At 41.4% G+C, this 12,313-nt stretch overlaps 1 protein-coding gene across 3 annotated transcripts in view; it reads left to right on the top strand.

The window, feature by feature from the left end:
- EPCIP (exosomal polycystin 1 interacting protein) overlaps positions 1-4,713 on the top strand; it is a 17,664-nt gene extending 12,951 nt beyond the window's left edge. For 2 of the 3 annotated variants that reach the window (XM_007100605.4, XM_055086347.1), the window contains one exon: positions 2,286-4,713. In XM_007100605.4, coding sequence (XP_007100667.1) covers positions 2,345-3,004 — 660 coding nt within the window. In that variant the 5' untranslated portion in view covers positions 2,286-2,344 and the 3' untranslated portion in view covers positions 3,005-4,713. Of the gene's footprint in view, positions 1-1,949; positions 1,989-2,285 lie in introns of those variants that run through there. The other variant, XM_055086348.1, reaches the window with a different exon arrangement.
- The last annotated feature ends 7,600 nt before the right edge of the window (positions 4,714-12,313 follow it).

Below are 12,313 nucleotides of genomic sequence, written 5' to 3'. Positions count from 1 at the left end.
AGAAAGACAAATATCATATGATATCGCTTATATGTGGAATCTAAAAAAATGGTACAAATGAACCTATTTACAAAACAGAAATAGAGTTATGGATGTAGAAAACAAACTTACAGTTATCGAGGGGAAAGGTGGGGGATGGGAGTTTGGGATTGACATATACACGCTACTATGTATAAAATAGGTAACAAATAAGGACCTACTATACAGCACAGGGAACTCTACTCAATACTCTTTAATGGCCTATATGGGAAAAGAATCTAGCAAAAAGAAAAAGAGTGGAGATATGTATATGTATAACTGATTCACTTTGCTGTACACCTGAAACCAGCACAACATTGTAAATCAACTATACTCCGATAAAAATTAATTTAAAAAACCATTTGGAAAATCCATTTTTAGAAAGAATAAAAACACTACTTATACTTAAAAAAAAAAAAAAGAAGAAAGCCCTGTGCCAACTTCAAAATAAACACAAACACTATCAAACGCCTTATCCAGGATCCGGAATGGATTTTAGCCTACCTCTCTCCTATGATCCTATATTTGTGTGTACATTCAGGAGAGCTTTCTCGGCTCAGCCTTCCTTGTCTTCCTCTTTTGCAGATGAGCCCTTGGGGCAGGGTCCCGGTCTCGTTCATTTTTGTTTCTTCTGCTTGGCTGTACCTGACTCCTGCCTTTGCCTCCTTCCCCTGCCCTGCTCTCACAGCCTCTGGTCCTCACACGTAGGCCTGACCCACCTTGGACTCTGGAAGCAGAATCAAGTCCTTTAGAGCATAAGCTCATTATCTTATTCTGGGCTGTACCCCCTGGGCTAGCAAAGTGCCTCCCACCTAGTAAACTCCCAATGGGCATTTGTGGAATGAATGAATGTATTATGATTGCTGTGAACCAATGTCTTACGGTCCATTCAAGTTTACTTGGCTGAGCTGATTTTTAATCCTCCAGCACTCACTCCACCAACCTGCCGATGGACTTGTGCTGCCTGCCTGTGTACCTGAGCCCAGCATTTTTAGCTCTGCTCCCCACCTTAGACTTCACACTGACTTACTCTGCCATCTTGGAGCCTCATCTTGCTCCCTGAGGGATGCAGGTCTGCCCGGCTTCTTTCCTGCTGTCACCATCCTCTTTGGACACATGTTTAACTCCCTGGAGTGACCTTCCATCAATCCTTCCTTAACACGCTTCCTGCAGGAGGCCATCACTAGCTCTGGACTCTCCTATTCAGAGGTCTTATCCCCAGTATCTTGCCATGCCTACCACCATATGTATAGATGCACTGAACTGTATTGTTTGGTCTGTCTGTTCAGTCATCAGCTAACTCAGGAGAAATTTCCTTAGTTTTGCAAAACTGAAATCTGGTGCCCTATTTCATAATGCGAGTCTTATTCCAATCACACCATAAAAGAAGACCACACGTCTACTATATGCCAGGCACCGTAGGGCATTTTCCCCCAAATTGGACATCAGGGTTGCTCTTTAAATTAAACATGCATTCCTACCTTATTTAGGTCATTTAACAGTGCTTATATATTGCTTCCTTTTGGAGCCCTATAGTAAGTTATTTAATAAAGTCAATTTATAAAATTTGTTCTGGGAAAGGAGTAGATAAATCAGGATCATTGTGATTAACTGGTGTGTGATTAATCTTTTCATTGTCGAGTAACACAGTTAAAGTGGATTCTAATACTGGACTAGGAGACCAGGAAAAGTATGAATGGTCCTACAAACAGATTAATTTGATCGAGGGGAGCATGTTTGTCTAGTTAGAAATCGAAGTTTACCATTAACTGAATGTTTCACCGGTATTCATGCTGTGTTAACAGGTAGCACGTGGGTAGCTGATTCCGACAAGGAACTGTTTGTCTCCTGAATTCCAGGAAGTCAGATACTGAGTGGGGCGGGGGATATGTGCCCGTTTAGAGAGAAGGGAAGTTTGGAGGATGTGCGCGCTCAAATCACTCCAAATCCCTGCCCACAGACAGGCTGCGGTAGGTCTCCTGTCCGGCATTTGTTCTTGCTTACTTGTTGGCACGTTTAGTCTCACTACCAACAGACATCACGGGGAGTTTTACAGCTCAGGTGAGCAGAGTTCATGGGACTGGCTGAGGCCTCCCAGCAGGTTCTGAGAAAAGAGCTTTGCCTGCACTTGGGCTCCTAGCATTGCCTGCCTTTACTAGAACTGCAAGAGAGAAAGTTTAAGACGGATTATTTAGGGGGCTCCTTTTCCGGAAGCTGCACATTTCTAATGAGAGGCTGTGATAACAAAGCTGCACATTTTCTTTCAGGTGAGTTCCAATGAATCGGCTCATGAAGGGGAAACCCGCTGGCCCACCCTGAGACAAGAATGGCACCACCCTCTGGGTGCAGCCTCCTTGTGATCGGTGCACTGGGCGTCTTTGCACTTGACTGCTTCGCGAGAGCTCAGAAGAACAGCACGCTAATTTTCACGAAGGAAAACACCATTCGGAAGTGCAGCTGCTCTGCAGACATCCGGGACTGTGACTACAGTTTGGCCAACCTGATGTGCAGCTGTAAAACCGTCCTGCCTTTTGCAGTCGAGCAAACCAGCTACAATGACCATCTGACCATCTGGTTCACAGACACATCTGCACTGGGACTCCTCTTGAACTTCACGCTGGTCCGGGACCTGAAGCTTTCTCTGTGCAGTACCAACGTTCTCCCCACTGAGTACCTGGCTATTTGTGGTCTGAAGAGGCTTCGCATCAGCACCGAGGCCAAGCATCCCTCCCCAGAGCAGAGTTTACTCATCCACGATGGTGGAGAGAGAGAATCCAGAGAGAAGCCCGTGTTGTTACACCAAGGCTGGCAAACCTGTATGTATATCTCCTTCTTAGATATGGCACTTTTCAACAGGGAGTCATCCTTAAAATCATATAGCATTGCAAACTCTGCCAGCATGGCCAGCAACTTCCCCTACTTTTCCTACTTTAAAACCTTCCCAATTCTAAGCAACAAAAGCTATGTTGTCACATTCATTTACTAACATTGTAGCTGTGCCCAACCTTTGGGACCTTTGGCACATTATGGATCATTTCAACAAGGAATCTGTGAACAAGGTCACGGGTATTCCTATCCTCAACTTCACTTCACCCCCAGCCCCCATCTGCCGGCCCTCTCTGCTCTGCGCATGCCCATCCATGGTAAAACAAAATAAAAAGAGCCAAAACACCTACTTGATTCAGTCCAGGAACGTGCCTTGAGGGCCAGCTAGAGGCTAGGTCCTTGCTACTGGGGGCAGGTGGAGAAATGTCAGATCAGAGATGGAGAGACCAGTGCACCCCAGGAACTGCTTAGTGGAGCTCAGCAGAGGGGATGACCCCCAAGAAAGGCATCTTCCTTCAAAACATTGCCTTAATTTTTTTCTTTTTTTGCTTCATTTTGGTAGATAGCTTGGAATTCCCCTAAGTAGAGAATGATAGACTTCAGCATTTTGAGACTGTGAGCGCCACAAAATGATCAGATTCTCTTAGACTGGTATTTTCCAAATATCTCGTTAAGAATATGCACATGGAGAAAGGGGAGTCTTGTGGGTGTGTTTAGTGAGGGAGGTCTGAAGCTTGGAGGACAGGGTGGGACCTTAGGACCGATTGAGGGCCACTAGGGTCCTGAGGAAGGGACACAGAAAGAAAAATTGGAAGTCACAAAAACCAAGTGCATTGGGTTTTTTCCTTAGGGCAAGGCCTAAACCCAGGGAAAGTTTTCCTCTTCGAGCCCTTCACGTCCTTCTCTTGTCTTGCCTCCTATCTTCGGCCCCGCTGTGCCACTTCCCCGTCTAACTTCTCATTGTCTTCAAACCCTCCTCCTCCTTCTCCTGTTCCAGAAATCAGTACTTACATTCATACCAGTAGAACTACGTTTGACCACATTAGGGGCTAGCCTGGGAATGTAACAGTCCCTTATAACATTACTCCCATGGGTAAATATGCCCAGATTACTAACAGATAATTAACGAAAGAGCTTTTAGCACTCGGTCCATTTGGAAGTTTAAGACCGGAAAGTCAAGACACGTTGCCTGATGGGGTTAACGCAAAATGGTTTTACGTGCATTGATACAAGGAACTAACACAACATATTTCTTTTAAAATTAAACTGACTTGGGGATTCCCTGGTGGTCCAGGTTAGGATGGCGCAGTCTCACACCTGAGGGCCCGGGTTCAATCCCTGGTTGGGGAAGTAGGATCCTGCAAGCCATGTGGCACAGCCAAAAAAATAAATACGTTTAAAAATTAATTAATTAAACGGACTCATCATTGTACGAAGAAAATCTTCTCTCCCAGAGACCCAACTTACCATTAAAGTGGAATATAAAGAACCTGTGGCAATTATGGTATAAATGTCTAAATTCAGAGCGCAAAGAATTTGAAGCATGACTGAATTTATGATATCATAATAAGAAATACTTCTATTATGAAATGACAGGCTGTCTTGGAATTGACGACTTTATATCACATTCATCACATTTTTCTCTTAACCTTAACACAGGGTAACTGAAATAACCTGAAATGTCTACATTTACTTAATTGGTGGGGGATTTGGCCATTCGGGCTAATTAGCATGCATCTATAATGTCAGTGTTTAAATTAGGCCAAAACTAAGACCAAAATATGAATTTTAATAGAAAAATGTAATGACCTCATTACTGACATTGTATCTGGAGGTAAGATTAAAGTGATGGAAGAAGACAAAGAAGAAAAAAAGAGGGAGAAAGAATGGCAAGAAGGATACAAGTGAAAAGGTTAATAATAAATATGTTTACTGTCATTAGTTACTGAAAAGGTAACAACTTGAATTTTAATAGATTTTTATTAATAAAGTATAAAATTAACTGATGTTAGACATTATGAGCATCTTAATGTGCATATCTTCCATTTGGTGGCTTTTAATAGTTTCAGAGCCATTTCACATGTGTTTTAAGTGATTCTCATAAGAAATAATTGTGGGTCAATGGGACTTAAATCAATAGAGGAGGAAAGCTAATTAAGTTATAAATCAAGCCTGAGGTTGCCAAGTTTCTAGACTGAAATACGGTTCAGGTTGTGCTGACAGAGGACAAATAAGCATATACATGGGGAAACATGGCATTTGTTGCTCAGTCACAGGGTTGGGAGGACAATAGGGAGTGGTGGGGATTGCAGCAAGCTGAGCGTGCACATCCACCTGAAGGGTCCACAGCAGTGCGAGCTGGCTGAGTGTCACTGCCATGGGAGAATACAGCAGGGCCAGATCTGATCCTTCAAGGGAACTAGGAACTCCAGGTGATTTGTAAATGTTGGCACATTATTCTGCTTTTTTATTTGTTGCTTTAAATACCACTGTATGGGTCAAACAATGTCAGTGGTCCCCATGGAGTCTGGGACTTGCCATTTGTCACCTCTGATCAGTGGTGTGCTAGTAAAAGTTTAACCGCCAGCTCTCCCCCCAAAAGTCTGTGTGTAGATATAAATGTGCATAAGTTTATTATAAATTTTGATAGAAAGGATGTGTAGCACACAATTTACAAATGATAATAAAATGTGTAATGCTCTTTATTATAAGCTCTGTACGCAATTAACTCTCAAAGAATGCTCTGGTTGATTTTTGCCAAAATCTTGTATCCAAGGCCAACCTAGGGTGGCAATTGATGAGCAAGTATAATTCTGGAATAAGTGTTGGTTGATATTTTCATTTATGTTAGGAGTAAGAGGAAAGTTAAACAATAAAGATGTATGTGGGAATGTCACTTGTTAGTCAATGATGTAAGCAACTTCTTTGCTGAATCAAGTAATTGGTTTCAAATACTGGAGGAAATTTTCCTCAATTTAGGGGACTAGTCACAATGTAAGGGCTACAGACATGATACATTTTTAAGTTTAGTCTGCACTGTTAACATTTTTCCCATCACACTCAACAAAACAATAAATAAAACCCTGATATGTAGTGTTTTAAAAGACATTTTAAAGACATATTTCTTAGCTTTATCCACTGAGAGGGCCAAGAAGCAATGACACTCCTGTAGCAAAAAGCACACCGATACCTACATTTTGGTTCCTCAAAACCGTTCCCCATTAAAACAAACAAAAAAACAACAACAAAGAAAATAGGACCCCAGGACTTCAATGCAGGGAGCCCGTGTTCGATCCCTGGTCGGAGAACTAGATTCCCCATGCTGCAACTAAGTCTACACGCCGCAACTAAAAGATCCCGCAGGCTGCAACTAAGAGTTGGTACAGCCTAAATAAATAAATATTTTTTAAAAAGAAAATAGGGCCTTGAAGAAATAACTGATTCCACAGGGCTAGGGAAGCAAAAATTTAAGGGTGAGCCTGGAACATCTTAATGTGACAGAAAGTAAGAAAAGCTCAATAAATTGATGGGGACATATAACAAAATATAGAAGTCAGCTTAAAGAATTCCACTGGTCACAAAAGGACCATCTGAGCATCAATATGATCAATTACCAGAGTGGATTTTAGCATATTGACTTGAAAAAAATTCCATGAGTTAGTACTGTCGAAACAAAGGAAGGAAGGGAGGGAGGGAGGATCATGACAGAGAACAAGGAAGGCCAACTTGTGGGCTGCACAAGAAAAACAGAAACCTGTTTGTTCTATTTTTTAAAATTTTTATTGTGTCATTAGGCCCTTTCTGTTTCATAAGGTGTTAATAAAAAATGGGAAAGGTGTGATACACTTTAAGATGATCTTTTCAGTTCTCTTTGATATAAAGTGACCTTGACTTCAGAGGACAAGGCACCAAGTTTTAGAAGGACTATTTCATGACTGTTCTGGGGGAAAACTCTTCATGGTTTCTGGGTCAGGAGGGAGGGGTGGGGAGGAGAGGGAGGGAGGGAGAAAAAGAAAGAAGTGGGAATGGGGAAGGGAAAGTACTATTTTACAGAAGAATGGCAACTAATACATATAGAAGGAATAATAGAAATACAAAATCACCATTTTGCAAACACCACAATAATAATTCTGAAAAGAATCATTAATAGATACTAAAATGATTGGATGAAATATTGTCTAAAAGTATTATCATCCTGCAGATTATTTATAAACCACACATGGTACCTTTATGATGGAGAAAGGTCCCTAAATGAGTGACTGAACTTAATGGGACAAATTGGTACCATGGGCTGCCTGATGTGATACACTGAGAAGGACACATGACCTATGTAGTATTCTTGCCTAAAATGTTAAACCTGCATCTAATCCAAATCCAAATTGAGGGACATTCTGCAAAAACAACAAATAAGCAAACCAAACAAACTGGCCTGGACTTTGCAAAGATATCAGTGTCATGAAAGTTTAAAAAAAGGGATGAGCTGTTCTAGAATGAAGGAGACTAACTAGTCATGACAACTAAATATAATGAGCAATCTTCATTGGATCCTGAATTGGGGAAAAACCAACAGCTATAAAAGACAGGAGAATGGGACTTCCCTGGTGGTCCAGTGGTTAAGACTCCCGTGCTTCCACTGCATGGGGTGCGGGTTTGATTCCTGGTTGGAATCTCTAACTAAGATCCCGCATGCTGTGCGGCATGGACAAAAAAAGGGGGCAGGAGAAGATAGATGTCTCAGCTCAAGCAAAGAGAGTAAATTTCCCTCTCTCTGACTCTTGGTTATATTCAGGCCCTCAAAGGATTGGATGATTCCCATCCGCACTGGTGAGGGTGATCTTATCTCTACCAGACACCCTCACAGACATGCCCAGAAATAATGTTTTATCAGCTGTCTGAGCATCATTTGGCCCAGTCAAGTTGACACATAAAATTAACTGGCACGAACAGGAAAAGGCAACTCCATAGAATAAGCACCCATTTTATCTAGTGAGAACAAACTGCTGTCCCCTTCATGATGGAAAGGGTCTAGTATAATGAAACAGGTTCGTCCTCTCAGGGAGTGTTCCATATTGGGGGATCAAGATTGGTCTCTGCTGTTGACAGGTTGGATGCTAAACAGATCAGTAGTCCATGTGAATCCATACAGAACCTTCATCCCTGACTCCATGGCTACTTTGTTCATGAGCCCATTGGGGAAGCACAGGAATGGCTAGGGAGAGAGGTAGACTGGTATCTACAGAATGAGTCACCTCATCCACCTTGTTATTGGGAGCACCCTTTCTCGTGGGGGCACTTTGGAGTATTCACATAGACACAAACGTCCTCTTACCTGTGCCTGTTCTGAGTCTGTCCTTATAACTTTTCCCCACATCTCCTTGTCTTATTTCTTCCGAGTCCTGTAACATTCACCCCAGCCTTTCTTCCTCTGGGTTTTGTGAGAGAAGTAAACCGTGCAGAAGATGATTTGAATGACTATTCTCTCAATTCTCCCAAGATGGAACACACCTAGATGCATACAAGATAAGTTAATTTATTACGTAAAATGGATACCTTAGGGCATTATGGCTAATTGTCTCTAGGAAGCCCAGTGGAGAAGTGGTGATCCAGCCAAGCCATTAATTACTACTAATGAGTCAGAATAGATCTGTAGTTCTCCCCTTGTTCCTTCCAGGCGAAGCAGACAACCAGATGAACTGCTTGGTGTTCTTCTGCTGGGAGGGTCTCCCTTCACTACTTCCCTCATGCCTACGCCTGATTGGGGCTATAACGCTACCGAGCCCACTTCAGATGATGCCAGCACGTCACGTGGAACCATATGTGTTCTAGACTTGAGTTTTTCCTTCCTTAATCCATTGGTCATAGGTATGGCTCAAGGGACAGATAGCAATGCAGCAAGAGTAAGAGAAACAAAGCACAGGGAACAGGTAAGTACTCTTTCAACTTGCTTGTGTCTTCAAGACCGCTAGCATCCAGTCACATATATACGACTTCCACTCATTTATAGAGGGCTGTTTTGCATGCCCATCATTATATTTTTAGTAGATCAGATAACTTCAGTTTATCTGGGGCAGCTAAGATCATACGGTCACTTGGTGTCCCATGGTTAAATATTCAGTCTCTATTAGGGCTTACATCAAGCCAGGAGCAATTTCTCAAAAGGAGAATACTTATTGGTCATTTAATTGAATTCAACTTCAGCTTACTACCTGATCCATACTGGTCACAGGCCTAAGATTACCCTTACTATAAGAGTATTTAAAGCCACAGGACTTAATTTGGTCACCTAACAAGAGAGTAAAAAAGAGGGCCCAGGATCAAACAATAAAGCACCTGAATACTTACGGATCACTTAGAGGAGAGCCAATAAATGGTTGACAAGGTTAGTGAGGAAGGAAATCACATGCGCCTGGGGTGTTTTGGAAGGAATGGTGTTCCGGTAAACGTTTGATAATCAGCTCTTAAGGAAAAAGAAGTCCAATTTGAGGCATTTGCTGGTTTCCGTGGTGTAAATGCTCCTACCATGGCCAATTTCAAGCTACAATGTGGCATCACTGTCCTACCATGGCCAATTTCAAGCTACAATGTGGCATCACTGAATTAGAAGTTGGGAGGAGATGTGCAGAATCAGCTCTGTAAGCTAGACGGGCCAGACCCAGCACACCATAGAGAGGACAGTGTTTTCAGTAGGAGAGTGGGGTCAGTTCCGTTGAAGGCTGTTGATGGGTCAAATAAGGTAAACATAGGAGGGTCCTCTGGCTTTGCGAGAGGTAAGTCATTGGTGACCTGAATAATGGAAGTGTTAGTGAAGTTGTAATGACAGAAGTCAGATTGGAGAGGTCTGAGGAATGAATGGGACGTAAGAAAGGGCTGGAGTTAGTGAGGATAAATGTACGGGGAAGTCTGGCTGTGAAGGAGACCAGAGAAACAGAGCAGTGGCTGGAAAAGAGTGGTCAAAAGAAATTTTAGGATGGACTTACTAATATAGTGTGCATGCTGATGGGAATGACACAGTACAAAGTTTCGATGAGGCAGAAGACAGGAAGAGGCCAAAAGAGCGAAGCCTTTAAGGGGATAGAATTCTGAGCACAAGTTGAAGAATTCATCTTTGACAGGCAGAAGGCCACTTTTTTCATTTTCATGAGTGGAGGCAAGGAAGAGGAGTACAGATGCAAGTTGGTTTGTAGATGTGGTTCCCTCTGATGGTTCTCTCTTTTCAGTAAAGAATTTTGTAGCTATTAGTTGGGGATAGCATGAAGGGTTTGAGAAGAGGTACATAATAATCTCCCGGTATGGGAAAGCAAACTGACCAAGGGAACATTAAAAATACTAGATAGATAAATTTGTTGAAATCCCTAAGGTGCAGATGACTCTCTCATGATCTTTTCATTGCCATATGTTTACACATTTTAAGCCTTTGCCATTGTTTCACTGGAGTGATGGCAGAAGGAAATGAAAAAAACCTACGGTAATTCCCACGTCTTTAACTCAAAGTCGATTTACCTCTTAAAGTCTTTTCTGCTTCTTCTTTGCTTATTGGTTTGCTAAGAGCTATTAGGCTCTTCTTCAGTCAGTTGTGAAATTTGTATTTTGCTAGAATACACATTTTCTGTAGAATTTCAAAAGTATTGTCACTGGGTTCCGTATCACTTTTTCTCATAATTAATTTGGCTCTTCCTCGTGTCTGGTTATATGTAAAGTTGTGGGGATATGTATGTGTGTTCTGTATTCTTCCTTAATTAAGCCTGGGTTTTTCCTTGTAATTCCTATGTTTTGGGATTTATTTTATTATTTTCTAATTTATTAATTACTGTTTTATCTTTGACTAGTCCTACTCCACACATTCATTGAATTGTTTTGCTGGGTTTTTCTTTCCTTTGTCATTTCTGAGGCTGAATACTTTATTTCTGTTTTCACTTTGGTAATTATAAGCTTAAAGTTATACATTATTCTCTGTGTACCCCTTTAGCTATGTACCATATATGTTTATATGGAAATAACATTTTTATTAATTTCTAGAGTTTTTAGATAATGTATATTTTATTTCCTCTTTGATTCAGAGATTTAGATGATGGTTTATTAATTCCAAAGTAGTTAAGGCTTTTTTTTTTTTTTTTAAATTAGGAAGTGTCACTCAACTTCTTGAATTTGGTTTGTCATTTAACTTTTTCTCTGGTTGGAAAACGTGCCCTATAAAAATCTCTATTTTGAAGAATTTGTTCAGGTTTTTTTTTTTTTTTTGGTAGCCAGGTTAATGACTGATATTTATAAATGTCTCACAGATGACGTAGGTGATTAAATGGACTCTGTTTGGAGAGTACAAAATTCTATCTATCTATATATTTGAGCTCACTGATTATATTATTAAAATCCCATATAAACTTACACATTATTTGACTATTTCATCTGCCTGATTGAGACTGAGAAGCATATTCAAATAATGTATTACAAAGAAAAATAATGTATTTAGTGTCCATTTGAAGTCTGTAGTTAATTTAAGAGAAAATAAGGAAAATTAGCCACTCAGGGACAGATAAAGAGAAGGCCACAGTCTGGCTCAACTATGACTAGGGTTTTGCTGGGTGAGTACAAGAAAGCAGGAGGGGGAAAGCGAGTTGAAGTTGTTGCAAGGGAGTGACTATAATCTTGTCCCCATGAAATCCAATCTGGATAAGGAGGGAAACAAAGGCAGGAGCAAGCGGATGGGCAGTGAAAAGTGATGGGTCCATTGGACTGGAGGTAGAGTAAGCAAACTAGAAGGATGGAAGTGAAGCTTTCACCGGGGAAGACTCCCAGTTACTCCCTAGTAACTTGGAGCAGGTCCAAGATGCAATGATTATGATAGGAGGATTAGAGGCAGGAGGTTAGAGAACTAACTCCAAGTAGATATTGCACTGGAATGTTGAAGCCACTAAGAATGAATGAGTGAATGTTCATAAGACAATTCTGGAAAGAAATTCACCAAAAATTAACTGTTAAGATTATAAGTCATTTTTATTTTCTTCTTTGTATTGTTCTACATTTTCTATATTTCTAAAATGTAGTAATGCAGGTAGTACTCTTAAAATCAGACAAAGGTTATTTTTTAAAGTCAACTTAGTTTTTTCAGAAATTCAAAGCTTGGGCTTCCCTGGTGGTGCAGTGGTTAAGAATCCGCCTGCCAATGCAGGGAACACGGGTTCGAGCCCTGGCCCGGGAAGATCCCACATGCCGCGGAGCAGCAAAGCCAGGGCGCCACAACTGCTGAGCCTGCGCTCTAGAGCCCGAGAGCCACAACTACTGAGCCGGCGTGCCTAGAGCCTGTGCTCCACAATAAGAGAAGTCACTGCAATGAGAAGCCCGTGCACCGCAACGAAGAGTAGCCCCCCACTTGCCACAACTAGCGAAAGCCCGCGCGCAGCAACAAAGACCTAACGCAGCCAGAAGATAAATAAATAAATAAATAAATATTAAAAATAAAATTCAAAGCTTG

This window comes from Physeter macrocephalus, chromosome 8 (genome assembly GCF_002837175.3).
Source record: "Physeter macrocephalus isolate SW-GA chromosome 8, ASM283717v5, whole genome shotgun sequence".
In the NCBI taxonomy this organism is placed as follows: Eukaryota; Metazoa; Chordata; class Mammalia; order Artiodactyla; family Physeteridae; genus Physeter; species Physeter macrocephalus.
Note: the sequence above shows the minus strand (reverse complement) of the source record. Positions and strands in the feature narration are given on the sequence as shown.